The sequence below is a fragment of the Malaclemys terrapin genome, chromosome 9 (genome assembly GCF_027887155.1).
Source record: "Malaclemys terrapin pileata isolate rMalTer1 chromosome 9, rMalTer1.hap1, whole genome shotgun sequence".
In the NCBI taxonomy this organism is placed as follows: Eukaryota; Metazoa; Chordata; order Testudines; family Emydidae; genus Malaclemys; species Malaclemys terrapin.
In genome coordinates, this window is record NC_071513.1 from 46,537,989 (window position 1) to 46,565,677 (window position 27,689).

Genomic DNA, 27,689 nt, shown 5'->3' on the forward strand with positions numbered 1-27,689 from the left:
CTGGGCCATGCCGCACCCCGCACCAGCCCCAGCTTACCTGCTGCCTCCCTGTTTCAGGCTTCCCGCGAACATTTGATTCGCGGGAAGCAGGGGAGGGGGAGGAGCAGGGGGCGGAGCGTTCAGGGGAGGGGGCAGAGTTGGGGCGGGGACTTTGGAGAAGGGGCGGAGTTGGGGCGGGGCTGGGGCCCTGTGGAGTGTTCTTCTTTTTTAAAACTAAAATATGGTAACCCTACACTGCCCCATCTGCAAGCACCCCCCTGCAGCTCCCATTTGAGCACCGGAGGGGGCCATTGGAGCGCGTAGGAGCCAGAGCAGGGCCATGCCGCAGCTTCTGGGAGCCTTGTGGTGCAGCCCCGACCCTGCGCCCCAGCTGGAGCGCTGGAGTGGGGCCAAGCCATATGGTGTGGCCTGCGACCCAGCACCCTGGCCGGAGTGTCGGAGCGGGGTCGAGCTGCATGGTGCGGCCCCCGACCCCGCTCCCCAGGGGGAGCTTGCGGGCCATAGTTTGCCCACCCCTGTGCTAGCTCCTGAAGAGAGAGTGCCTCAGCTTCTGGTCAGGCCCTCGCTAGGAAGGGGTAGCATTGGCCTCTCTTGCCAGATCCCTCCACTCAGCCTGGCCATGGAGAATGAGGAGAGGCAACATTGCTAGGTGCCAGGCAAACAACAGCAGCATTCAAAGGGCAGCAAGGAGAAGCTGCCCCAGCTATGCCCAGGCTCCCACAGTATCAGGTGTTCTAAGAACCTCGCACTGGAGGAGGGTTTCCTTTCATCCAAACAGCTCGAGGATCCTCAGGGCTGCGTCTCTGCTGAGAGCACAGACAGCAGCCTTCTGGAGCTCTGCGCCTGGAGCTCAACACCCTCGCCATGGCTGCCTCAGAGCTGCTGCAGGGAGTCGGCTTCTTCTCCAGCAGGATGGTGTCGCTCAGCATTCCCTTGTCTGTTCAGCAAGGGTCAGGTTTCCAAAGCCCTCAGGCAGGAGCCTAAGGGCAGGTCTACATTATGAACTTGCTTCGGTGCAACTGCGCTACTGTAGCGCTTCTGGTGAAGATGCTCTAAGCTGATGGGAGATAATTTCATCTCTGCGAGAGGCTGTAGCTATGTCGTCGGGAGACAGGAGGTATAACTTTTTAGTTATACGAAGTGGGTGTGTAGCAGGGATCTGGGCTTCGTGACATGGCCAGAATTACCCCAGGCAGGTTCTCGAGGTGAGCTGGTGCTGGATGCTGAGCCCTTTCGAATATCTAACCACGTCATTCAGATGCCTGTGTGGGCACTGATGCAGTCAGCTCCTGACTCCAACTGGCTCCATGTGGTGTTTAGCATTGGATGGCTTTTCATTGTGGAGCCGGCCTCGCTTGCCCCTGTGACTCTCAGGCCTGCCCTGCCCCCAGCGTCTCCTCCCACTTCCTCCGCAACCCCTCACGAGATTGGCATAAAAATCAGGAGATTTACAACAGTGAAGTTTTAGGTTCTCTTCACTTGCCCTCTGGTGTTGGAAGGTTTGGGGATCATTTTCCCAGGAGAACACGCAACTTGACTTTTCTTTGTAAATAGAAGCTGAGATTCTCCCGGAAGAACCCGGTTCAGCAGCTGGGCCTGAAGGAAAACACTGAGTAGTGGGAGATTCACAGTGACTGTCACCAGAGCTGACAATGGGGAACTGAACTATCTGAGTGTCTCCCTCACTCATCACGGCACCCCACAGAGCAGGTGATTGCACCAGCGAAAAGGGAGGCAGACGTTGCTGTTAAGATGAGACAAGATTGCTGCTTCTTTCTATCCCATGCACCCAGTGGCGTAGCCAGGTGGAGGGAAGAGGGGAAGCGGGAAAAAAAAAAAAAGGCGCCACCCACTGTGGCGCTTTTACTGACGGGACAGCGCTTTGGGTCCTTGGCGGCACCTTGGCAGCAGGACCTTCACTCGCTCCGCAGGTCTTCGGTGGCATTTCGGCGATGAAGCTTCAGTGCCGCCGAAGACACCCAAAGCGAGTGAAGGGAGAGGTCGCTGCTGGGGGGACCCCGGATCCCAGCAGTGGGGGGCTCCCATAGGGGGACAGCCCAGCAGCGCTCTCCGCAGCAGGGGCAGCAGCATCGCCTCGCTGGCAGCGCGGACTCGGAGTCGATGGGTCAGACCCAGTGCAGCGCACGCTGAGCAGGGGACCCCTGAGCCGGGCTGTACCATCTCGGGGGTGGGGGGAAGAACGAACAGGCTGCAGCTCCCAGGAGGGGACCCAGCTGCCCCGCCCCTGAAGGCTAATGCATCCAGCAGAGAGCCCCCAAGCAGCTGCCGAGTGGGGATGTCCCATCCCTGTCCCCTGCGCCCAGTCCCCAGGAATTGCATACTGTGCCACTAACCCTTCCCCCGTCCAGCACATGGTGCAGTCAGTTACGTGCTAGGGCAGTGCTGTATCAGCTAATCAAATCATAACGTGGGGGTCTTCTGACCAATCAGCTGCTGCTTCATGTTACAACCCGATACAAGGAGGGAGGCGTCTGTAAAGTTCTTTAAAGGGTCACCCAGGTGGCAGGGGGTGGGGAAGGGGAGAGTTTGCATAGACCAAGGGGGGTGGGGGTGGCAACTTTTTTTTTTTTTTAACCAGTGTGAGTTGGAACCCAGGCTCCTGGGTGAGTAAAATTAAAAAGGTGCTACTTGTGCTCGGTGGGGGAGCGGCTGCTCCCCCCGCTACCCCCCCAGCTACGCTACTGCATGCACCCCTTCCTTCTGGTACTGGAGGCCAGATTTAATTCTCTTCTAGCACTTCTGTCTGAGTGAATCATATTCCGCTGCAAGGAGTGGGGAGGGCAGGGCAGGGGTACTGGTCATTATTTTAATAGGTCATCAGACTGGAGCAGATCATTGTAAGGCTGATAAGTCCAGAGAGCCGTGAGCTATTGATTAGCTCACTATTGCTTGTACCTTTCAAGGTGCAAATGAAGGAACAAGCAATGCCAGCCAATCTAGATGCTTCAGCAAAGGGGAGATGTTAGCATTGCTCTGATTAGTGCAGCTGCTTCACTAGAAAGAAGGAACCTGTTTATATCAGGAGGCCAAAAACAGAAGTACAACATTAATTACTGCCTGGCACACCAGGAAATAAGCAGCAAAGAAACCAAGAGACTTTGGAAAGATCTCATTGTGAGGACTCTTTGTTTAAAGGGGCAGTATGCCCAGTCACTTGCAGTGGTTAGTTTTGTTGTTTGTCACCTTGCAGCCTCTTAGATGCTCAAAAGTGACATTTCCCATCCCTCCACTTTTGCTCTTACCTGCTTTCAGAGATAATTGAAAGTTTCTGGCCCTCCTGGTTACAGAGAAAAGCTTGAAAACATGATCCAAGTGCTCCTTAAAGTCTCAAAAAGCAGATAAAAAGAACACAATGTATATTGTTTTACAAATTTCATGATTTTTATGGCAATCTCCTGGTTTTGGGGCCTGACTCATTGTTTTGGAACCTTTGCTGAGCCTGTTGGCAATACATGAAGCTGCATGGCTCTCCTCGTACCTGTGTTCTCACACAATGCTATATCCTGAGATGTCTTTAACCTGAAGGATTGCACAGAGCAGAAAACAATAATAATAAAACCACGTTAAAACTTATTTATGTGGTGAATAGCCTCATGCATAACCTGATTAATTGGCAAAAAGAACAGGAGTACTTGTGGCACCTTAGAGATTAACAAATTTATTAGAGCATAAGCTTTCGTGGACTACAGCCCACTTCTTCGGATGCATCCAAAGAAGTGGGCTGTAGTCCACGAAAGCTTATGCTCTAATAAATTTGTTAGTCTCTAAGGTGCCACAAGTACTCCTGTTCTTTTTGCGGATACAGACTAACACGGCTGCTACTCTGAAACCTGATTGATTGGAGCATTCAGCATCTAAACCAGGGCTTCACTGAGAGGTTTTGCAGCTTCCCTGTAGGAGAACATGATACAAATTGTTTGCTTATTTTATATCCCTGTTGTCATATGCATGGTACATATGGGCAGCACAGCTCTGGTGATATTTTTGAGTGTTATCTTGTGCTCCCTCTGCTGGCCAAATGGCAACTAGAGTCCCCTTGAAACAGGAGCGACTTGGGTATCAATTCCTTAGCACAGTGGTCTCCAAACTTTTTTGATCGCGCACCCCTATCAGTAACATTTTTTTTGAGCACACACGCCCTGCCGCGCCAAAGCAAAAAAAAAAAAAGCCGCTCGGACTCCCGCCTGACACGGCCAAAAAGCGCTCATCCTGCCGTGCACCCCCAAGGATCCTCTTGCGCACCCCCTGGGGAGTGCGCACCCCACTTTGGAGACCACTGCCTTAGCGAACCAGCAGTGTGAATTTTCTGCAGTGTTTCGAATCCTAGGGAGGTTTGCCCCCCTTTCCCCACCTGGCAGCACATTTTAGTACTGCCCCTTTACACAGGATCCTCTTAAGACAGATTTAAACTCCAAGTTTCCTTGTTTGTGTTTTGGAAAGGGTAGCAGGGCTGGCACCTTCCTGAGAAATAGGGTGACCAGATGTCCCAATTTTATAGGGACAGTCCTGATTTTGGGGTCTTTTTCTTATATAGGCTCCTATTACCTCCCACCCCCGTCCCGATTTTTTCACATTTGCTATCTGTTCACCCTACCGAGAAAGGACAAAGGTGAGGTGTTATAGCAAACTTGGGGACAGCTGAGAGGCAAAGCATGACTGCAGTGTTATCTGGAAAAACCTGATCCTCACTCCGCCTCTTTGTAAACCTGCTGTGTGGGGCTAAGTCCACAGCCCCAACCTGGGCATTTACTGTGCCTAGAGCTGAAGAAGGGGTTCCGGTCTCCTTGAGGCATTGCTGTCAAATCTAGGCACCAGAGCGTGAATCTTTTATTACTCAGAGGCAGCTCTTTGCAGTCAACATTATGGTCCTATGCTTGTCATGTGGAAAATTTTAATTTAGGAGCACCCAGCATTTGCCATGCAGAGGGCCAACTTCCTGGGAGCCTGTGGGCTGCATTTTATTTGGATAACAGTTTACATAAATGTTTCACTAAAAAGAAAACTGTACTCAACCCTAATGAATGCTGGGATTCGACTATTTCTTGGCAGGCAGGTAGCAATCACTTGTTCGCTTCGTTCTGCGATAATGAAAACTGGCAGTTGATGGGTTTTGTCCTCACCCCAAAGTCACGGGGGTGGGGGTGAGGGTGGGGATTGCAAATGGTTTTATGGAATAGAAAGATTAAGTGACCTCCAAATCAGAGCACCACAGGCTGTGACCCTACATAAAGGACATGTGCCTGGCCTCAGATAGCGCTCCCTCCGTCTATGATGGAGGCCTCCCATGTGTGGTGCACGCAACCCCTCCTGTGATCCTCCTCCCACCTGTCTGGGGGGTTCTTTGCTTTCCGTTATACCCCCTATGTGGATCTAGGCAAGGAGGTGCAGCTGAAGTTTGGCGTTCCAAGTGGACTTTGCAGGGTTAGAGCAGCTAGTCCATCTTTGTTGTGGGACATCAGCACTGGAGTCAGACGGGATCCTGGATGCTGTCAGGAATGGTGCTCTGCCTGGGGGGCTGGGTGCCATTGGTGTGTCTGGGACCCTGGAACAGCAGGACACAGTGCTATTCCATAGACTAAAACCCATGATGCCATGTCAGTTGTGTGGTGCTGGTGCCACATCCGTTGGGTGTAGCTGAAGAATCTGTGTTGTGCAGTGTCAGCCTGGTGTCGTTACAGGGGTGTACTGTGCCATGTTGATCCTGTGTACTTATGAAATCTGCATGAAACTAATTTGATCTTATCCAGAAAAAAAAAAGGCAGTATTGGTATTTTTGGTTTTGTTTGGTGGTGGTGAGGAGTTGGACGGGGGGAGGGTCACTTTTTCCCACTTTGTTGAATTTGTGTGTCATTCTGAGCTATTCACCTGACCATAATATGAAGATGTTTGGTACTCGGGACATTTGGCTCTCACTGCAATGTGTGAATGGAAATGTAGCATTCTAAAAAGCTACATGAGGAGCGAAGAGAGGGTAAAGGTCCAAGCTCTGCCTGTTAGGAAGCTATCCAATTGTCCAGAGTTGTTGGTGACTGGGGAGTGGAAACAAGTCCGTGAATGTACTGAAGGAGTAAAATATCGATCAGTCTTCAATCTAGATCAAATATAAACACTGTCAAGAATCATTAAGCAGCGAGATAGAAAGGGGTTCGTATGCATGGTAAAGAGTACAGAAAATTGGCTCTTTTAGCTTCTTGGAGATCAATTGTGTCACGGAATGAAATTGCCTGTTGAGGCAGAGGAGAAGAATGCTGATGATCCTGTAAGTGACACAAGTGACACGTTTTCATTGCCGTTGTCCTCATCCAAATGTAGCCACGATGATAAACTGAAATCCCTGTGCTAGGCCTTCAACAGCATCTTCATTCAGGAACTGGCTCTCTTGCCCTTGTTATGTAACCGATTCAACCTAAACTCATGTAAGCCAGGTTAAGAGCATCCACACATGGAGTCACATCAATTTAACTTAATCAGTTCAACCTCCCACCTTCAGTGAAACCCGTGTAAGTCTGTATGCAGGCCAGCCCATAGGCTTTGATACCCAAACCAGGGCCCAGATCACTTGGGCAGGGCAGTAGCTGTGCCATGCAGCCAAAGGAAGGGGTCTCCAGAGCATACCCAGAGCGTTATTGCCTAGTCATTGCTCCATGGTGACAGGCAGGGCCAGCTCCAGCGTTTTTGCCTCCCCAAGTGGCCAAAAAAAAAAAGCTGCGATCAGCGGTGGCTCTACCCCGCCACTTCATTCTTCGGCGGCAATTCGGCAGCGGGTCCTTCCCTCCGAGAGGGACTGAGGGACCCACCGCTAAAGAGCTGGACGTGCCGCCCCTTTCCGTTGGCCACCCCAGGCACCTGCTTGCTGCGCTGGTGCCTGGAGGCAGCCCTGGTGACAGGCAGCAATCTTTGCTTGGCTCCCATGCTCCACCCACTTCTAAGCCTGTCTGCACAGAAGGGAGAATAGCAGCAGCCCAGTGGAAGCAGGGTCCAGTGCTGATACAAGGGAATGAACGTCTCCTTATGTTCCTCTTGCTCCCTGACATGGCATGGTGCACCACTGAACCCTTGCTGAGTGGTGATTGTTCCACTAAAAAGATCAAGACAAAAACCTGAGCCTAAAGTTGTGACCTTCTTTTGCATTAATGCCCCCTTCAGTGTCTCACAAAATGAGCAATTTAATGAAGTGATTGAAGCACTTTGCTCTAAATATACTCCTCCAGACCAGACAGATTTAAACTCCCAGACTCAGATGCTGCAAATGGAATTAAAAAAAAAAAAGGGGGGGGGGGGGAATGAAAGAAGCGCTAAGAGGATCAGCTTGTTCGTGCAAGAAGACTGATCAGACATGAGAAATGACCCATAATAGTATCCATTCAGGGAAAAATGCATTGCTGCTAAATGCTGATTGTACAGCTGAAAATAAACCTGCTCTATATTGTGTCTAGGTTACTGAAGAGAGCATCCCAAAATGCAGAGAATAGTATGAGAGGATTTCTGCCATTTTGCTCAGAATAAATAAAATGAAAGAGATGAGAGACCTTCACAGGAGCAATCAACTCCAGCATTTGCTTTCTGCGCAATGAGCACACTGTTGAAACCTTCTTGAAGAAAGAAGTAGCACCTTACACAGCACATGTGGGAAGTTCAACATTTTTTCCACCCTGCCATCAGCCCCCTGGTTGATTGACTGATACCTTCCATGCCGGGTCTTTGGCAGAAATTCGGCGGCGGGTCCTTCACTCGCTCCGGGCCCCACCGCTGAAGTGCCCCAAAGACATGGAGCGGAAGGACCCCCGCTGCCAAAGACCCCAGGCCCCCTGAATGCTCAGAGGAGGAGCGCTGCTGCCTATGGTGGCAAAAACTCTGGCGCCGCTTCTGCAGATTCTGGCTGATGTATCTTTACCAATGGCCCGTTATTCAAAAATGGTGGCTGGCAGAATATGATCAAATCATACATCAATACATTTAATAGATGCTACATTATTATTTTTTATTTTAAATTATATTAATACAAATATAAAATCCTACTACTACAGGGATGTGGGCTCTGGGGTGGGGCTGAGGATGATGGGTTTGTGGTGTGGGAGGGGGCTCAGGAGTGGGGCAGGGGGTTGGCAGGGGGCTCAGGACCGGGGCAGGGGGTTGGCGTGTAGGAGGGGGCTCAGGACCAGGACATGGGGCTGGGGTGGGAGGGGTGTGGGGTCCTGGTGGCACTTACCGTGGCTCCCAGGAAGTGGCTGCCAGGGGCTGCAGGGACCTAGGCACATGGGCGGCCAGGAAGGCTCCGCGGTGCTGCCCTCACGCCTGCAGGCTCCGCCCCCACAGCTTTCATTGGTTGTGGTTCCCGGCCAATGGGAACTGCAGAACCGGCACTCAGGGTGGGGGCAGCGCATGGAGTGTCCCTGGCTGCCCATGTGCCTCGGAGCCGCGCGGTTGGCAGTGCCGACCAGAGTACCCAAGGTCCCTTTTCAGCGGGGCATTCTGGTTGAAAACTGGACTTCTTGCAACCCTATCTGTATCATGCTCTGCACTGCTCCACACTAGTCTTGTGTCATTATGGGGGTTGGATTCCACCCATTCCAATCCAGATGTGTGTTAGACTCCATTAGCCTTGTCTAGGTACAGAGGTCCCGATTCAGGAAAACCCTTAAGCACATGCTTGAGTCTGTTCATGTCCAGGAAAGCATTTAAGCTTGGCCCTAGCACGGGCTTTCCTGACTCAGGACCAGACCCAGGACCATATCGGCTATGAGGGCTAACAGAGTATGTAGCATGTTGGCCCAGTTTGCCTCTGGGCTTTGCATGCTGACAGGCCAAGCATGGAGCAGAAAAAAGAGGGTCCTGATTGTCTCTTCTTTGACACCCATGTCATCTCATTGTCTTCCCAGCATTATTCCTGCTTTACCCTGGAGGGAGGAAGATAGGAACAGGGCCCAATGGGTTTAGTTGTTCAAATCTAACAGACAGACTGAAAGCTCAGGGAGTGTGTGTGAAAGAAACGAGTCTTTCTCTGGGGAAATGGAAAACCTTAACATTGGTCTTATTCTCAGGGGAGGGTGATCTTTAATGCTGAGAGTAATTAACCATTGGAACAATTTACTGAGGGTCGTGGGGGATTCGCCGTTGCTGACAAGTTTTCAATCCAGACTGGATGTCTGTCTAAATGCTCTGCTCTAGGAATCATTGTGGGGTAGTTCTCTGGCCTGTGTGGTACGGAGGGAGGAGGGTGCTGGTGGTCAGACTGAAGGATCACAGTCTGGCCTTGGAATCTGTAAATCAGTCACTGGCAAGTGGGTCTGCAAAGTGGGTCTCGGCCACAGAGTGCCTGGGACGTCTCTGCTTTTGTCTGTATGGTCATTTATCCTGGCATGAATGGCACAGTTAACTAATTGAATCCTTAATGTTCCAATGCATTTATAAACACACGTAATTCAAGCATCCTCTATATGTGGGACCACCTGCCCTTCCACCCGGCCTCTCCTTGCTCTGTCCAAAGTGCATTTTCTGTTACTGAAAGCGATTTGCATCAAAGATGGAGGGTTGAAAATCTTCCTGTGTGCTCCTTAGTATTCCACTTTGCCAGGCCCATACTCCCTGCACTGGCCTCCTCCATGCCAAAACCAGAGGGCCACACAGATATATTCTCTGTCTCGGGAAGGTGTCCCCCTCCTGAGTCCATGCGCTTGGCTTGGGCTTGAAGATGTCTGAAATGTGCTGTCTCTTTAAGATCCCAGGCCATTAAATGGGCCAGATCCTCAGCTGGTGGAAATGGGTGTAAACCCAGTGACCTTGATTGTGCTATACTGAGTTACGCCATGCTCCATATGTGGGCATGAACTGACAGATCACTGCCCCGTATAGTATGTTACCCCTTCTCCCTGCTACGCCCTGTGCTTCCATGGCTGCATCTCATGGGTTTGCTGGCTCATGCCAGGGTCTGCCATAGAACAGTCTGTACATGGCTCACGCCCTGGCATGCAAGGGGTTAAGGCCTTGGGTTCCTTTGGCCAGCCGCGGGTTGGGGTGCGAAGGCTTATTGGGGTCCTGTGACTCTCTTTGCAGAAGAGTGTGAAGGAGGGGCTGTTACTGAAGCAGACGAGCTCCTTCCAGAGGTGGAAGAGGCGATACTTTAAGCTGCGGGGCCGGACGCTGTATTACGCCAAGGACTCCAAGGTAGGATAAATCCAGCAGCTCCTGTGCGTTGGGGAAGCTCTGGGAGGAGGCTCCTGTAGGCCCCAGGGCATTACCAGTGTGATGGCTGCCATGGCTCATGCACCGGGAATTCAGCGGGGGACTTGCGGAGCTCTAAGCATGGGCCATTGGTAAAGATACAGCAGACTCGCCCTCAACGGATGGGGCACAGAGGGACCTGTCACACACTTGGTCTCTCATCCCCCCCATCTCAGGAACAGGCAATCACTCGCCAAGCCATCGGAGAGGAGCATGCAGCATGCCAAGCAAGCAGTGATTTCCTGACCTCTCTAGTGCCCAGTATGGGTCTCCCCTGGACAGAGAAGAGGTCCCCAGAAGAGAATTCAGAGAGGGGAAGGAGCATTCCCTGCGTCCTCCAGGACTTTGCTCAGCCTACTTTGTAAAGAGGGGGAGTTTCACAAGCCCTAATTCTGATCCCAGTTGAGTCAATGAGAGCAGAGTTAGGCTGATGGGAAGGCCCAGTTCCTCATGGATTTCCATAGGATTTAGGCACTTCAGTGATCTGGGTATTTGAGAAGCCCATCCTAAATATCTTCAGCAAGAGGCCTCCCAGCATGTCCTCTGTGAGCCTGGATGGTGACCGGCTTGGCCCTTTCTCTCTGCTAGGAAATGTTACTGATGCCCAGATGGACCTGCTGTAAATCATAGCACTGGGAGGGACCTCGAGAGAGCATCAGGTTCAGCATCCTGCGCTGAGGCAGGACCCAGTAAGCTAGACCAGCCCTGACAGGTGTTTGTCCAACCTGGTCTTAAAAACCTGCAATGACGGGGACCACAACTTCCCTTGGACGCCTGTTACAGATCTTAAATGTCCTTGGAGTTAGAAAGCTTTTCCTAATATCTAATCTAAATCTCTCTTGCTGCAGATTAAACTGATTACTTCTTGTCCTACCTTCAGTGAATGTGGAGAATAATGGATCTCTGTCCTCTTTAGAACAGCCCTGAATGTATTTGAACACTGTGATTAGTCCCCGCTTCAGTCTTCTGTTCTCAAGATTGAACATGCCCAGGCTTTCCTCAGAGGGCAGGTTTTGAAAACTTTTATCATTTTTGTTGCTCCCCTCTCCAATTTGTCCACATCTTTCTTAAAGTGCAGTGCCCAGAACTGGACACAGTTCTCCAGCTGAGGCCTCTCCAGTGCCGAGTAGAGCGGGACAGTTCCCTCCCATGTCCTTCATACGATACTCCTGTTAATACACCCCAGAATGATATTAGCCTTTTTTTGCAGCTGCACCACATTGTTGACTCATATTCAATTTGTGATCCATTCTAACCCCCCAGATCCTTTTCACCAGTACTGCCACGTAGCCAGTGTTTCCCATTTTGTAGTAGTGCATTTTATTTTTATTCCGTCATATGTGCACTTGTCTTTATTGAATTTCATCCTGCTGATTTCAGACCAATTTTGCCAACATAGTTCTGAATTCTAATCCTGTTTTCCAAGGTGCTTGCAACCCCTCCCATTTTGGTGTCATCTGCAAATCTTATAAGCATACCCTCTGCTTCGTTATCCAACTTATTAGTGAAAATATTGAATAGTACCAGACCCAGTACAGACCCTTATGGGACCCCACTAGATACACCCTCCCAGTGTGATAGCGAACCACTGATAACTGCCATTTGAATATGGTCTTTCAACCAGTCTTGCTCCCACCTTTTTGTAATTTCAGCTAAATCACATTTCCTTCGTTTGCTAAAGAGAATGTCGTTGGACTGTGTCAAAAGCCTTACTGAAAACAAAAAAGTTCGTTTGGCGTGAGTTGTTCTTGACAAATCCATGGTGGCTATTCCTTATAACCCTATTATCCTCCTGGTGCTTACAAACTGATTGTTTAATCATTTGTTCCAGTATCTTTCCTACTATCAAAGTTAGGCTGACTGTTCTATAATTCCCTGGGTCCTCTTTGTTCCTATTTTTAAAGACAGGTTCTATGTTTGCTCTTCTCCAGTCCTTTGAGACCTCACCTGTCCTCCAGGAGTTTTCAAAGATAATTGCTAATGGTTCTGAAATTGCCTCAGCTAATTCCTTAAGCACTCTAGGGTGAAATTCATCAGGCCCTGCTGATCTGAATACATCTAACTTAACTAAATTTTCTATAATCTAATTTGGCTTGTGTTTCTTCTCCCTTGCTAATATTAATTGTGTTAAGTATCTGGTCACAATCAACCTTTTTAGTGATGATTGAAGCAAAATAGGCATTAAACACCTCAGCTTTCTTGATGTCATCAGTTATTAACTCTCTTTCCCTGCGAAGTAAAGGACCTGCACTTTTCTCTGTCTTTCTCTTGCTCCTAATATATTTAAAGAACCTCTTCTTATTGCCTTTTATGTCCCTTGCTGGGTGTAACTCATTGTGTGCCTTAGCCTTTCTGATTTTGTCCCTACAAGCTTGCCCTATTCTCTTGTACTCATCTTTAGCAATTTGTCCATGCTTATGCTTTTTGTAGGATTCCTTTTTTATGTTCATGTCACTAAAGAGCTCCTGATGGCCTCTGACCATATTGGCCTCATACTATTCTTCCTATCTTTCCTTTGCACTAGGATAGTTTGCTGTTGTGCCTTTAATAATGTCTCTCTGAGCTTTCCTGAACTCCCTTTTCCCTTACAATTTCTTCCCATGGGACCTCACCTATCACTTTTCTGAGTTTTTTAGTCTGCTTTTGTGAAGTCTATCATCCTTATTCTGCTGCCCCTCACTCTGCGATCTAGAGATCAACAGCCCCAAGGAAGGATGAGCTTTATCATCGTCTGGATCTTACTGATCAGACCAGTTTAGTGTCATTGACGAATGGCATCCCCTCATGCCAACCTGCTTCTCCAGATGGCGAATAAATGCTTAGGGAATCTGTCCCCGTCCCATCCCCTGTAGGTCACTCCAGGACTGTCTGCCCCCTTGAGGAACATCCATTCACTAGACTCCCTGGTTCCAATTACTTTGACCAGGTTTGAATCCATTGTAAGCCTTTCCTATGGGCTACTTATGTTCCTTCACAGACTCTCATGTGGATCCTCACCCAAAGCTGCATGGAAGGTCAAGGAAATTGTGTCCACCAGGCCACCATAACCTAATAGTTAATTAATATTCCCTGGAGTTGTGCTGGCTGAGTCCCAGCAGGCTATATGGTCCAAAATGGCCAGTCATTTTGAGTGCCTGGTTCTGTAGATACCCAGGTGCCCTAAGCAGGGTGACTAGGTATCAAGGCATTGCCACTGACCGGCCACTCTTGGAAATGTGGTCCACCGTACTGGCCTGCCCAGGCAGAACTTTCCCTTACATAGACTCCACAGCCCAAATGCAGGCCAGGTGTAGGCCAGTATGATCCCACTTTCACCAGGCCTGGATCTGGACCTCTTGCAGCTTGAGCAGAAGCAGAACAAGTGGCTGCTTGGAGCATCCTGCAGCCCATGCAGACTAGCCCTTCATGATCCAGTCCTACCCCCTTCGTGGCAGCAGGACAGATTGCCGCCCAGCCAGATCTCCCCCTCTGGCAGTGGGAGCAAAGGCAGGGACAGCTTTGCAGCCTGAGACAGCTCTTCTGGATCATCAGGCGAGCCCTTCTCCCTCCATCAGTGCCCAAGGTGCTAAGGCGAAGCAAGTCTCCCCAGCCTATGGGGTAAGCCCTCCACTCCCTGGGCAGAGCTAGGCTCCATGGGTTCAGTTACTGGGCTGAAGCTGTCTCTTTGCTAGTGTCTCTGCTATGTCACCCTTTCCCTCATGCCTCCCCAGTCACTGATCTTCGATGAGGTGGACCTGTCCGACGCCAGCGTGGCAGAGACCAGCACCAAGAACATTAACAACAGCTTCACGGTAAGGGACAGTACCTCACGCACTGCACTGCAGTCCTGGTCCAATAGAAATATTCGCCTTGGCTTCAATGGGCTTTGCATCACGATCTGCCTGCTGTTAGCCTTGTATGTTGAGGAGCCGAGAAGGGCTGCTGCCCTACCACAACAGGCCTTTCCCGCTCAAAACCAAGTGTCAGACTGAACTTAAGGAGTACTCCCAAGTGTGGGGGTCCCAGAGGAGGGATCATCTCCCGGTAGTGGAGGATGGGCAAAGTCATCCTGCAGCATGTGGTCATTTGTTTCCTGATACAAGAGATTAATTACTCTTCTATAGCAGATGCCCAACAGCACCTTTTTCTGGGAGAGGCAGGAACCAAAGTAGTTGTGAGCCTCCGGCAGCTAGTGCTGCGTTGTGGGGGAAATCCAGCCCTATGGACTTTGGTAGGATGTGTGTAGTGCTAAAGCTGTGGGCTGCCCCTCTGCATAAGGGTGAATTTCACATACAGGGACTGCTGCTGGGCTCCAAGGCCTGCCCTCCCACCCTTTTCCCTTTAGCAGCTCCTGCTAGAACAGGACACACTTTGCATGTATCTGCAGTATGCGCTCCTGGACCATTTCCCAGTACACACAGCTCCAACGGAGACTGTTGCAGGTCCGCTCCGGATCACTGGCCATGCTCACCCTTGTTGTAACTCCGCAGGAGTCAACAGAGTTGCATGGGAGGGGAATTTACCCATTGCTTCTGCTCTAGTGGGCACCCCAAGGGCCCAGTCCTGCACCCACTGAAATCAATGGGAGCTTTGTTGCTGACTTCAGTGAGAACAGGACTGGGCCCCAGAGCCCCCTCTAGCTGGCCAGTAACATATGTGTAATTGTCTCTAGTTGGGCACAGAACTCCAGGCTGGGACTGGGACTGTGTTAGCTGAGGAGGGCTGTACCAGCCTCTTGTGGGGGGCTGCTACCTTCTGATTCCCTAGGAACTGGGGCGGGGGGAGGGAAAGTGGAGCTTGGGTTGAGTGCCCCCCTGGAATAGAGTGTGGGCACTGTGCTCCTTGCTGCCTGGAGTGAGTAGAGAAACTCTGATCTCCCCAGCGCCTTTGGTAGCCCTGCATGGTGTGAGTGGTGGCAGCATGCTTGCCTCTGCATGTTGTAACCATTCCGACAGTGCAATCTATGAGCAGTCTGGGTTTCCTCCTCTGCACTAGCTGTGGGCCTCCCAGCAGCCTCCGTTTTCTTTGCAGCTGTCTTAGCAGGGCAGTTTTCTTCTCTAGGTGATCACACCGTTCCGAAAACTCATCCTGTGTGCTGAGAACCGGAAGGAGATGGAAGACTGGATTGGTGCCTTGAAATCCGTCCAGAAGTGGGAAATCAATGAGGTAAGAGAGGCACGCACGCTGGTTGGGAGTCCCCAGGTGGTAGGCCCAGGACAGGGAGTGTTAGTAAAACTGTCCTGGGCACAGGGAAACAGTGAGATCATAGCAATATTCATCTAAGGGATGGAATTCTCCCTATTCGTAGGGAGAGTGTCATGAGACAGGGTTTAAGTGCTAGTCATGCTGTGCCTCAATGGGGTAGCTAGCTGTGACCTTGTGAACACTGTGTGTGTGTGTGTGTGTGTGTGTGTGTGTGTGTGTGTGTGTGTGTGAGAGAGAGAGAGAGAACAGTTGAATGTGAACTCTGCCTTTTACTATTATTATTTACTAGGTGTAATACAGTAGCACCAAGGAGTCATGGATCAGGACCCCAAAGCACTAGCTGCTGTACAAACAGAGAAGAAAAAGTCAGCCTCTGTCCCAAAGAGCTTAAATCCTCTCTGATGGTGAAGTGCTGTCAGTTGCATCGTGTGTCTTTGGAATGGTTGCTTTCACTGGACTGACAGTCCAGGAGCAGATTTTCTCTCTTTGTCGTCACAGTGGACCAGACCCTCACCTGGTGTCAACTGGTGCAGCTCTGTTAAAAGCAGTGGTGCTGTCTGTTTACGCCAGCTGAGGAACTGCCCCCTTAGGTATTAATTAATGACTGGCCAAACCAATTTGTCTCCCTTTTCTTTGGAGACTTGCTGGTGTTTTGCTAATTTATGAGGATAAACCCACTGGGCTGATGTCAGATCCGGTGTAACTGTTTAGTGTGTTGAGTAGAGCTCATTCATTTCATTACAGGAAGCTCCTGACATTTGCCGGGACAGAGGATATGAAATGACTCGGCAGGATTGGTCAGTGAGGGAGCAGACGCTGGGTGGAAGGGGAACAGTAGCACAGGATTTGTTATCCTAGCAGAACTGTGTGTAGAGTGAGCACTGGGCTAACAGAGCCAGAGAACATGAGATCTGACTTGAACAAAGCCATAAGTGCCCAGGTGCTGCCTGCATAGTGGTGGCACCTCTAAGGAACCAGTTTTCCAGGCATAAGCGTCTCAGCAGAACTGCTCATATGGCAGGTTTAGGTTTTCAGGCTCCTTGAATGTGAGTCTCACCCGCCAGCCTCATAATATCATATTTGTCTTTCTTGGGGCTTAAACAATCACACACGTGCATGTCCTTCCACCCCGCTTGGTTACCATTAGCACAGCCATGTCATGACCCCTCGCCAGTTGCTCTCCTGACTTCTGCGAGCTACTCATTCATTGACCTTTGAGGATCTGCGCCAATGAGTGCAGCATGTAGCACAGAGCCAGCTAAGCAGCCATTGATGCCAGACGAGAAAGTACTTGGAGAGACTGTTAAGGCTGCCAGGGGTCAGGAAATGCCAATGTTAAGTTTGCTCGTGTAACTTGACTGCTTCCCCCTTGTGTGTATGCATTGCGCTGCAGCCTTTAGCAATGTGCGCACACCTGGGTTTCCACAAGACTCCTGGCCTCACATATTGAGCCAGATGGAAAGTGCCCAGAGAGAGAGGCCACTGGAATAGTGTTCTTCAGCCTCACTGAGCCATGGGCGGACCCGCCTTGTGCCTGCCCAAGTGGCGCAGAGTGAGGGAGGAATGCACTAGTCCCTGACTCCCCTGCCTTATCCGCTGTCCAGCCTGCTGCCGAGGTCCCACGACACACTCACTGCTAGCCCTGCCTCATTCACTGAGTGCCATTCAGCCTGTGCACAGGGGCTAGACCAGGGGCGGGCAAACTTTTTGGCCTGAGGGCCACATCGGGTTTCCAAAATTGAATGGAGGGCCGGTTAGGGGGGGCTGTGCCTCCCCAAACAGCCAAACGTGGCCCGGCCCCCAACCCCTATCCAACCCCCCCTGCTTCTCACCCCCTGACGCCCCCCCCCCCCAGGACTCCTATGCCATCCAACCCCCCTTGTTCCCTGTCCCCTGACAGCCCCCCCTGGGACTCCTGCTCCATCCACCACCCCCTGTCCCCTGACCGCTCCCGGAACTCCTGCCCCTGACTGCCCCCCTGCGCCCCATCCAACCCCCCCTCTTTCCTGACTGCCCCCCCCGAGATCCCTGCCCCCATTCAACCACCCCTGTTCCCCGCCCTCTGACCACCCTGACCCCTATCCACACCCCCGCTCCCTAACCACCACCCCGAACTCTCCTGCCCTCTTACCACGCTGCCTGGAGCACTGGTGGCTGGCGGCACTACAGCCGCGCCGCCCAGAGCACTGGCTCAGGCTGCGGCTCTGCAGCTGTGCTGCCCGGCCACCCAGAGCATTGCGTCGGCGGCACAGTGAGCTGAGGCCGCGGGGGAGGGGGAACAGCAGGGGAGGGGCCGGGGACTAGCCTCCTGGTCCAGGAGCTCAGGGGCTGGGCAGGAGGGTCCCGCAGGCCGGATGTGGCCCGCGGGCTGTAGTTTGTCCACCTCTGGGCTAGACTGTGCCTAGGCCTTATGGCGATGCCCTGGGGTGAGGGGCAGTAATGCTCCACATTCACTCCCCGGTACTTGCTCCTCCTACTGCAGAGGTGGGTGAAGACTGGGGTGGGGTTGGCAGGGGGCAGCAGGGCTGACCATGCTGCCTCCCAGAGCAGGAGTCCCAAGTCCTGTGCTTTAGCCACTGAACACACCAGGCCCTCCCGGACCACACAGAGTTCTGTGCAAACACTGCCATTCCAGAGAAGCTGCTGTGGGTTTGATTGGGTCACAGCGATCTCCACTCTAGGCAGTGAGAGTGCAGCCGATCAGTAACAATGTAGTGAGCAATCTCGGGCACGCCACAGGGTGGGTCCCACCTCAGGCAGCACCTAGGACCCATAGGAGCTGTGGTGGGTTAAGGAAAGTGGGGGTGTCTCTCTCCTTTGCTAATCAGGTGTTGGAGAAAGTGGCAGTAGAAATGTACAGAACAGAACCCTTAAATCCCATTTTGAATGGGAGGAAGCCAAGTGCCTTGGGGCAGAGGGGAAGGAGAAAAGATGCGGGGAGGAGAGGGGGAGAGGAATCTCAGTTACAAAGGGAGGTATCAGAGGACTAAAGACCAAGGACTAAACTCATCCCTCAGGTACCTGCGCTGAGCCCAGGGTTCAGTTGTATCCATCTGGAACAGGCAGAGCCTAGCTCATAGAGACTAGTGGAGAATTGTTTTAAAAGGGGAGCTGTGGTGTGATCTTCCAGCTACTCTCATTGCTGCCCCTCATCATGAAGAAGAAACGTTGGCTGAAACATGCCTTAAGTGTCAGTTCAAAAGAATAATCAGGAATCCTGTTGGGAACTGCTGGTTGGCAAGTTCATGCTGACTAGGACACGGTCCCATCTGAATGCACAAGAAATTGAGGCTTTCATAATCGCTGCATGACTGTGCTAGTGAATGGAGCGGCGGTGAACCAGCTCCGTCTTCATGGCTGGTGCATGATGTGTCTGCTGATATTGGCAAGGAGAGTGTCCATTGTGGGGAGTGGGCTCCAGGGCTGGGGCACCTGACCACTCGAATTGAGCCTAGAACCCCTGACTCATTTCATGTAGGCCTCCAAGCAGTTATCTGATGGTAAACGTGGTCAGGCCTTCCAGCAGGCTGGCTGGCATTTGATGCAGTAACCTAGAAGTGGAAGACTCCATATCCCTGGAGGCAACCAGGTAGGATATTCCCCAGCTGGGCAAATCTGGCCTTATGCCATCCTCTTTGCTCCCATGTTGGTTCCTCCCTCCTATTTTGGAGGCTTGCAGGGCGGGCACAGGGCACAAGGAGATGCATGGGCCATCGAGAGCTGGGAGTCCTGGAGCCTTGCTATATTTGAGACAGTCCCCAGTTGCTCTCTGGGATCTGTTGCCTGCTCCCACTGCCTTTCCAACGCACACTAAACACACCTCAATTCTCTTTGTCATTGCAGGCCACGCAGTTCAACATGGAGCATTTCTCTGGAATGCATAACTGGTACGCCTGCTCCCACGCCCGACCCACCTTCTGCAACGTGTGCCGTGAGGCCCTGTCAGGGGTCACCTCCCATGGCCTTTCCTGCGAAGGTACTGGCTCATCAACCCCTGCTCTGCAACCATGAACAGATGGAGTGGGGCTTACCCTAGGGGGGAGTGTTAGGGAATGCTTGCCAAAGCCTAGCTGAGCTGGCCACAGGATGCATCTCCTGGCTGCTCATCTGATGGGCACAGGAATTGCTTAAGCCAAGCCAGGATGCTAAATAGGACAGAGAGGAGGGGAAATGGAGGGCAGAAGGTAGGCGCTTGGGAAGAAAGATTGGGATTAGAAGGGACATGGATGGGAAAAATGTAAGGATCAAATTGGGGTCCCTCTAGTTCAGTGTCCTGTCTCTGATGCACTAGTACCAGGTGCACGACCCCTGCAGAATGCAGCCAATGGGACATGGTGCAAGGAGCTCTGGTCCATAGGACTCTGATGGGATGGATGCTGGTGCCCATGCTAGGGGGCAGGCACCTGTGCACATGTGTTGGTTGCTATGGGCTTCATTCAGCACTGCTGCAACCAAGTGGTGTTCCCCGTGGGAGAAGGGTCAGGCCCATGGACCAAGCATTGGTGTCCATCTGGGGGATTCTGGAGCAGGGAGGACTGTGTGGTGAGGGGAAGCCGTCCCTGCCACCTTCCCACTCCTGCAGGCTTTTCCATCTCTCTTGCTACTAGTTTGCAAGTTCAAAGCCCACAAGCGCTGTGCTGTGAGAGCCACCAACAACTGCAAGTGGACCACGCTGGCCTCCATAGGAAATGACATCCTCGAGGATGAAGATGGGGTAAGCGCTTCCTTCCCTGCCAAGAAGGGCACTGCCCTCATATACCCCCAGGCCAACCACCCTCTCTTGAGTAAGGGTGCCAGTGGCTTTAGCTCTGGACCTACTTGTGTAAAGGAAGATGTAGGCTAAGTGGGCCTGCTCTTGTTATATGGGTGTGAATCAGGAGTAGCATCATGGAGTCAGTGCACTTTGTCCAGACTTACCACCACGTATGTGAGAGCCCAATCTGATCCAGGATTGGGAGCTAATTCCTCCGGAGGAGTTAGAACAACTGCACTTAGAATGACCCCTTCATCTCCAATTCTATTGCCAAATTCCATAGCTTGTCTCCAAGCAACATCCCCACTGCCTGCTTTGCCTGAGCAAGAATGTGGCCCAGGGATCCTCTCTCTCATCTCTGTGCTAGGGGCATGAATCCCCCAGCTGCTTGGGCACCCCTTCTTCTGGGCCCCTAGAATCATAGAATATCAGGGTTGGAAGGGACCTCAGGAGGTCATCTAGTCCAACCCCCTGCTCAAAGCAGAACCAATCCCCAAACAGATTTTTGCCCCAGATCCTTAAATGACCCCCTCAAGGATTGAGCTCATCACGCTGGGTTTAGCAGGCCAATGCTCAAACCACTGATCTATCCCTCCCCCCTGGTCTGAGTCAGGCCCTGGAGGCGGATGGGGAGGCTGTCGGGGATGAGGCCATGCTCCCATGCTGGCCTAGGGTAGAAGAGGCACCAGTGAATTTCTCCTGTGGCAGTGGAGGTTCTTGCAGAGCCCCTGGATGCTGCTTTCCCTTAGTCAGTGCCAGGGAGCTATTCAGCAGGAAGACACTATCTCTGAGTCATTACATTGAATGGGCGACTCTCTGGTGTCTCAAGGCGACAGCCAATACAGGAGAGCAGCATTTTAAAAGCATCACCGTGCTGTGCTGAAGGCTCTCGGAGAGGAGTCTGCGCATTGTGAGCCAGGCCGGACATCTTTCAATGAGCCAGTGACCAGGGCCCAGGAGATGGCCTAAGTGCATGGCATGGCTGCAGAGTGTCGTTATCCTCTGCCCCCACTCCCCCTGCTGTTTAACCGTGAGCAAAGCGGATGTAAAATGCTGCCAGATCCAAACTCTGCTCAGTGACTCACCCACTTTTCCACAAGCCCCGCTGACTCCGCAGCCTGTGCGGCTGCCAGGGGTAAGGCGGGCATGGATTGGAGATGGTGCACTGCGACGCCCAGAGGAGGGGCTGACTTGGATGCTGCTGACGATGATTATAAATCGCTGTAGAACACGGAGCGGGGTAGGGGGGCACCTATAGAGGTCCCAACCCTCTCCACTATGCTGGAGCTGGCACTTCTCTGTGACTGGCCACAAGAGGGTGCTGGTGCTCTTCAGAGTGGGTGGTGTGAAGTCTTTTCCAGAGGCTTGCTGGGCAGAGGGATGGGACTCTGAGAGGCTTTGAAAACCCAGCTCTCCCCCTTCCCTCCCTCCCTCCCTCGATTGAGGCAGTGTAGCCAGCTGGGCCAGACAAGGTAGGCTGGTTAGACGCCATCACATAGACAGCTGATTTTCTGGTGTGGTTAGGTGCTTTGGCATCTCTGTCGCTGGAATTACCCTCAGAAACAGAGGCTGGTGGAAGAAGGGCGCACAATGAAAGCCAAGCTGAAGTGGACGAATGGTGCCCCTCCCACCATGCCCAACACAACTGGTTTCACAGGCCCTGCTGGATACCGAAGGGGCATTTTCACGCACTAGCTCCTAGCATTTATGCAGCACTTCAATCTGGAGATCTCAAAGCACTTTCCAATGGAGGCCGGTATGATCATCCCTAGTGGGGAAACAGAGGCACGGAGCTTTGGTGTGACTTGCCCAAGATCCCCCAGCAGGCCAATGGTAGAGCTGAGAACAGAATGTGTCTGTGGCCAGGCTGTAAGCCAGGTAATTGACCTGTTCCTCTGCCCTCCTCTCTTCAGGTAGCCATGCCCCATCAATGGCTGGAGGGAAATCTGCCCGTGAGCGCTCGGTGTGCCGTGTGCGACAGGACCTGTGGCAGTGTCCGGCGGCTGCAGGACTGGAGGTGCCTCTGGTGCAAGGCCATTGTAAGACCCTCTCCCTCCCACCCCCTTCTCTATTCTGTTCTCTCAGACCATTCCCATCACCATGGTATCTGAGCGCCTTGGCCTCCTCTATTATTTCTTTGGATCAGATATGGGTATTGTACACCTTCCATGCCATAGCCGCAACTGTGGATGCAGACACATAGCTCTGCCTGTGCTGGGGCTTGGTGGTCATAGCGTGTTTGAAGCCCTTCTCAAACACAGCTACGTGGCAGCACCGCTGTAGCACCCACACCCAGCACAACTACAGGCGTGTTACAAAGCCATGCCCATGGCTGCCGATGGGTGTTATCCACTGCAAAAAAACCTACCCACGTTGCTCAGGGAAACAGGCAATGAAGCTGGGCAGCCACCGCTTCCACCCATAACAGTAATGGACATGAAAGGGCCTCCAGCCACACGATCTGCATCTGGATCCAGATTCCAACCCTCCAGGAATGGGGGTGTTGGGCTCTAGAGGCTGGCTTCAGCCTATTTTCTCATGCTCTCCTCAGACACTAACGGATGGAGCCTCACACCTTCCTGTGCAGTAGATGAGCATTATTGTCCCCACTGCTACCAGTGGGGAAACTGAGGCACAGAGCAGGGATATGATTTGCCCAAAATCACACAACAGGGCAGTAACAGAGCTGGGAAGAGATCTATGTCTTCTGGCTCCCAGCCTCCTGCTCTCACCACTAGACTAAGCTCCTGCCCTTTCGGCCAGTAAACTCATGCTGTCTCCTGCTGCTTTGTCCACCCTAGCTTCACAGCGCCTGCAAAGAGCTCTTTGGGAAGAAGTGCCCCCTAGGACAGTACAAGGTCTCCATAATCCCGCCAACTGCCCTGAACAGCATAGACTCTGATGGTGAGTACTGGATCCAAGGACTGCTGGCTGCCAGTCAGGCTGGGGCAGAGCTGGCAGGGGGACGCGGGCACTTCCTTTGAGCTTGATTAGAGTGTCCTGAATGGCTGGAACTGAGTCTCTGAGACCTTGTGGCTCTCAGGATTCCAGCTCTCCTGCGCTACCCCAGCCATGGGGGCATCGACGGAGAGACCCATAGATCAGGCCCACTGAGCTTGTTCGTCTTTCCGGGGTGACCAGTACAGCTGATCCAGAGGACTACAGACTGGGCCCTGTTGCAGCTTGTTGAGGCGCCGACATTGCTGGCAGAAATCCACCCCACGCTGCCCTGCTGCTGCAGGGGACACAGGGAAGGAGCTGGCACTCTCCAGGATGTACTGGCTGCCATGTAGGAGCCCTGGAGGCCCCCTGGGGAGCTATGCTGAGGCTGACCTCTCAATCCACTTAGCCAGACACTTGCAGCTCCTGCTTCCCTGCAGATGGAGCCACAATCACTTCCTGAGCGGGGAAAGTGCCTTTGAATGGCTAAGAAGTGGGAAAGATCAATGCAGGCAGCTCTGCGTGGTTCATGCTGGGAGCTGCCTTCTCCATCCTCCCCAGCCTCATCTCTTACCTGCATCCCTTGCTGCGTTATCTATAGCACAGCCTGCCAGACCCCAGTCCAGAGCCATAACTAGGTATTTTAGTGCACCGGGTAAGCAAGAATATTGGCACCCCCTAGAAGTGATTCTGGGGCAGGGCATGTGGGGTCATGTCCCACCCAGATTTCTGCCTTTCATTTAACACAGAGGTTTTCAAACCAGGGGGCATCTCCTGCCAGTGGATTGGAAGTTGGTGGGAGCCCCTTGGGCCCCTGGCTCTCCACACTGTGGGAACCAGGGTGCTGTCTGGCTGCCCGGCAACCCTCCCTGCCTTGGTCTCCAAGCCAGGCCACCTCTACACGGCTGGGTGCTTCCCAGGCAGACCGGGTGGCACAGCTCCAGGCTGCACCCCTGACATGCTCTTGGCTCTTCCCTGAAGGAGCCTGACGCCAGCTGACGACACCCCATGGAGCCCAGTTGCCAGCAGCGAGTGAGTGCCTCGGGGAGCGTCTCAAGGCAGTGCCCACAGTTTGAAAATCTCTATGCTAAATGGAAGGCAGAAATCAGGGGGGTGCATGCCCCCTATGCTGCCCCATTTTTCTGCCCCCTGGGTGGCTGCCCTGCTCGCCCTGCCCTGGTTACAGCCCTGCTCTGGTCCCTGGGCAGTGCATCATCCATGTCTCTTGCTATCTGGCAGATGGGGTCCTCATTTCCGCCTCTGCCCTGCCAGGGGACCAGCTGCTCCAAGTAGCTACTGAGAGGATTTCTCCTTGTGGTCGCAGATGCAAGGCAAGGTGGGATCTGTCCTCTGCAGGATCCAGGCACCAGCTCTTCTCCTCTTCCGGCTGCTCTGGCAGAAGCACCGTCTAAGGGGGCTGTGCAAAATGAGGGATGTCTCTCTCCTGGCCTGATGCTCAGCCACCCCTATGCCCCACGGCACATTCCTGTCTCTCCTCCGATCACATACGGTGTCATTTTTTGATTTCATGCCAATGGCAGGGAGGGAGGGGCCCCGATGCCATGCTCTGCAGCTCTCCCCACCCCTGTTGGCAGCTCTGGGGCCATTTCTCAGCACAGATGGGCAGAGGGAGGAATACATTTCGGTGCAATGAGCAGCATTGCCCCAGTGGGCTACTTCTGTGATTATTTTCCTAGCTTTAAAGGGGAGGGACAATTAATCTTTGTGCTGCAGCTTTGGGAGGGAGTTCCCTCATTGTGCATACAGCATGGCACAGCACGGCAGGCATGGTAGCGTTGTGACCGAGACTCCGGATTCGAAAGCCCCTGTCAGGGCGAGAGAACACTTTGTGGGTTTCAGAGTAGCAGCCGTGTTAGTCTTTAAGGTGCCACAAGTATTCCTGTTCTTCTTTTTGTGGATACAGACTAACACGGCTGCTACTCTGAAACCTGTCATTATGCAAGGCACTGCATTTAGCTGTATGGAGTGGAAAAAATTCGTTAGTCTCTAAGGTGCCACAAGTACTCCTGTTCTTCACTTTGTGGGTGTAATAACAGGGGCACTGTATTACTAGTGCTTTGAGATCCTTGGATGGAAGGCGCCATAGACGGGTAAAGATGGGCAACCATCCATCCACTGGATCCAGGTATATGCGTAAGAGATCTAGTCAAGTGCCTGATGAATCTGCGTATGGCTGAGAAGCCCAATTCGAGAGCAACACAGCGTTACAAATTTCACAGATCCATGTGTTGTCTATGTTGTAATCCAAGATTAGTCCCTCGCATGAACAGAAATAACTTTGACTGAGTGTTGCGCCTGGCGCACAATGCAGGCCAGAGCATCAGACGGAAAGGAAAGGGGCCATGATGGTAGTGGGGAAGAGATGCTAGCACAGGGTTTGAATTGAGATGGAGAGGTGGATTGGGGTGGGCGGTCCAGGCAGCAGCTGCAGAGGAGAAGGCTCTTGCAGCAATGTTAGTGAGCATGGAGAGGATCCTGGGGAGAGGTGGGAGGGAGGTTAGAGCAGCAGTATCTAGGTGGCTAGGTGGGAAGATTGCCCTACCAAGGGGTTTCTGCTGTAACTGGGGTCGCAGGCTGGGACTCTAACCCCGGGATCCAGCCAGTGCTGTGTAAATGTGGCTGTAATGGAGTTACTGCTGATTTACACTGGTGTGGGAGGAGAACTGGGCCATGCATCACTCCAGTGTTTCATCTCATTTCCCCTTTTAAGCATCCTAAGATTGCACTTGTCTTTGAAATAATATCCCTGCATTGGACACTGCCTAGTGATTGTTCATCAGCCACTACCCCAGGTCTTTTTCTTTCTCTCAGGCTGGCCCTGATTGCTCCCTCCGCCCCTGTGTTTGTGGCTTTTCTTCTCTGTGTAGCACCCTGGTCTTGTGCTCATTTTTATTCCTGTCACTTACCCATGGCAGGTTGAGTCTGTGTAGACAGTGACTTCTGAAATATTCATCATGTGCACTCTAGTTCTCTCTCATCTGGCGGTCTGATCAGTGTGGTTTCCACCCCTTCGTCCAGGTTGCTGTGAAGTCTTTGGACAGTTGGAGCTGATAACGAACCCTGAGGGTGGCCCGTGGACACAGCTTCCAGTCAGAACTGGCACCTAGCCCCACTGCCGTCTGTTCTGTAGCATCTCAGTGTCATCCTAACTCACCTTGTTTCATCAAGGGGCATGGGATCAAATGCCTTTCCCAAATCCTGGACATAGAATCTAGGCTGTATTTGCCTTATCTATTTCTGCACAGCAGTTACCTTGTCCGAGAATGAGATTAGATTAGTTTGATATGATGGGCTGGGCTTTGATTTAGAAAACTCTGTTGCCTTTTCTGTATAGCATCAATTTCCCCAACTCTGCCCCGGCAAATGTGTCTGCTTATCCAGCCCTGGAGCCAAGGCTGTCCGGTTTCCTAGGTCTGCTTTAGTGCCAGTCTCCCAGGAGCAATGGGATGGGAGTAATAACAGCTCTGAGAGTTTTTAGCCAAATTCTCTAATACTCTTGGGAGGCTTCCATCTGGCTCGAGCCGAGCTAAATATGTTCTCCTCCTCCGGATATTTGCTTGCTTGGTTTTTAATGATTTTGCTGCTTCTGTCATCTGGTGGCTCATCTGCCTCTCTCATTACTCACTGGGACACTGTCAGAGTAACAAGCAGGCATTTAAAAAAAAAATATGGCTGTGCTACTAATAATCTACCTCTCCCCGGTCTCTCTCCCACCTTCTCCCCCATGCTGTCTCCTGTGCTTGAGAAATGGTGGCAGGCCGCTCCTTAGCATCCCTCATGGGGGGAGGGGAAAAGCATTGTGCAAACACCTGTCTCTTGCCTGCCTGAGACTGCTGGAGCTGAAGTCTTTTTCAGAACCTCTGTGGGGGTTGGGTTTAACTCACTCACAGCTTGGACAGTGATACCAGCTCACTCAGTTTCCCTGCCTGGTTCTCATGGGCCAAGTCACAGGCAGCTGTGGTGTTTGGATTTCAAGACCCTGGGTTTCCTTTCTCCTCGAGCATCAAACACTAAGCTTTGCTTAGTCCTCGTTGCACTCAGTGCTCGCTGCTTTCCCCAGGGACCCTGCTGGATTCTTCCTTCATAGGATCATAGAATATCAGGATTGGAAGGGACCTCAGGAGGTCATCTAGTCCAACCCCCTGCTCAAATGGGGACCAATCCCCAGACAGATTTTTACCCCAGTTCCCTAAATGGCCCCCTCAAGGATTGAACTCACAGCCCTGGGTTTAGCACGCCAATGCTCAAACCACATAGAATCATAGAATCATAGAATATCAGAGTTGGAAGGGACCTCAAGAGGTCATCTAGTCCAACCCCCTGCTCAAAGCAGGACCAATTCCCAGCTAAATCATCCCAGCCAGGGCTTTGTCAAGCCGGGCCTTAAAAACCTCCAAGGAAGGAGACTCCACCACCTCCCTAGGTAACGCATTCCAGTGTTTCACCACCCTCCTAGTGAAATAGTTTTTCCTGATATCCAACCTGGACCTCCCCCACTGCAACTTGAGACCATTGCTCCTTGTTCTGTCATCTGCCACCACTGAGAACA

At 52.1% G+C, this 27,689-nt stretch overlaps 1 protein-coding gene across 1 annotated transcript in view; it reads left to right on the forward strand.

Annotated features, from left to right (window-relative positions):
• The window catches only part of LOC128843746 (diacylglycerol kinase delta-like), a 166,552-nt gene that overhangs the window by 77,195 nt on the left and 61,668 nt on the right, over positions 1-27,689 (forward strand). The window contains exons 3-9 of the mRNA XM_054040836.1: positions 10,075-10,185; positions 13,953-14,033; positions 15,283-15,387; positions 19,270-19,402; positions 20,034-20,140; positions 22,093-22,218; positions 22,981-23,083. Of these exons, the coding sequence (XP_053896811.1) occupies positions 10,075-10,185; positions 13,953-14,033; positions 15,283-15,387; positions 19,270-19,402; positions 20,034-20,140; positions 22,093-22,218; positions 22,981-23,083 (766 nt within the window). The remainder of the gene's footprint in view (positions 1-10,074; positions 10,186-13,952; positions 14,034-15,282; positions 15,388-19,269; positions 19,403-20,033; positions 20,141-22,092; positions 22,219-22,980; positions 23,084-27,689) is intronic.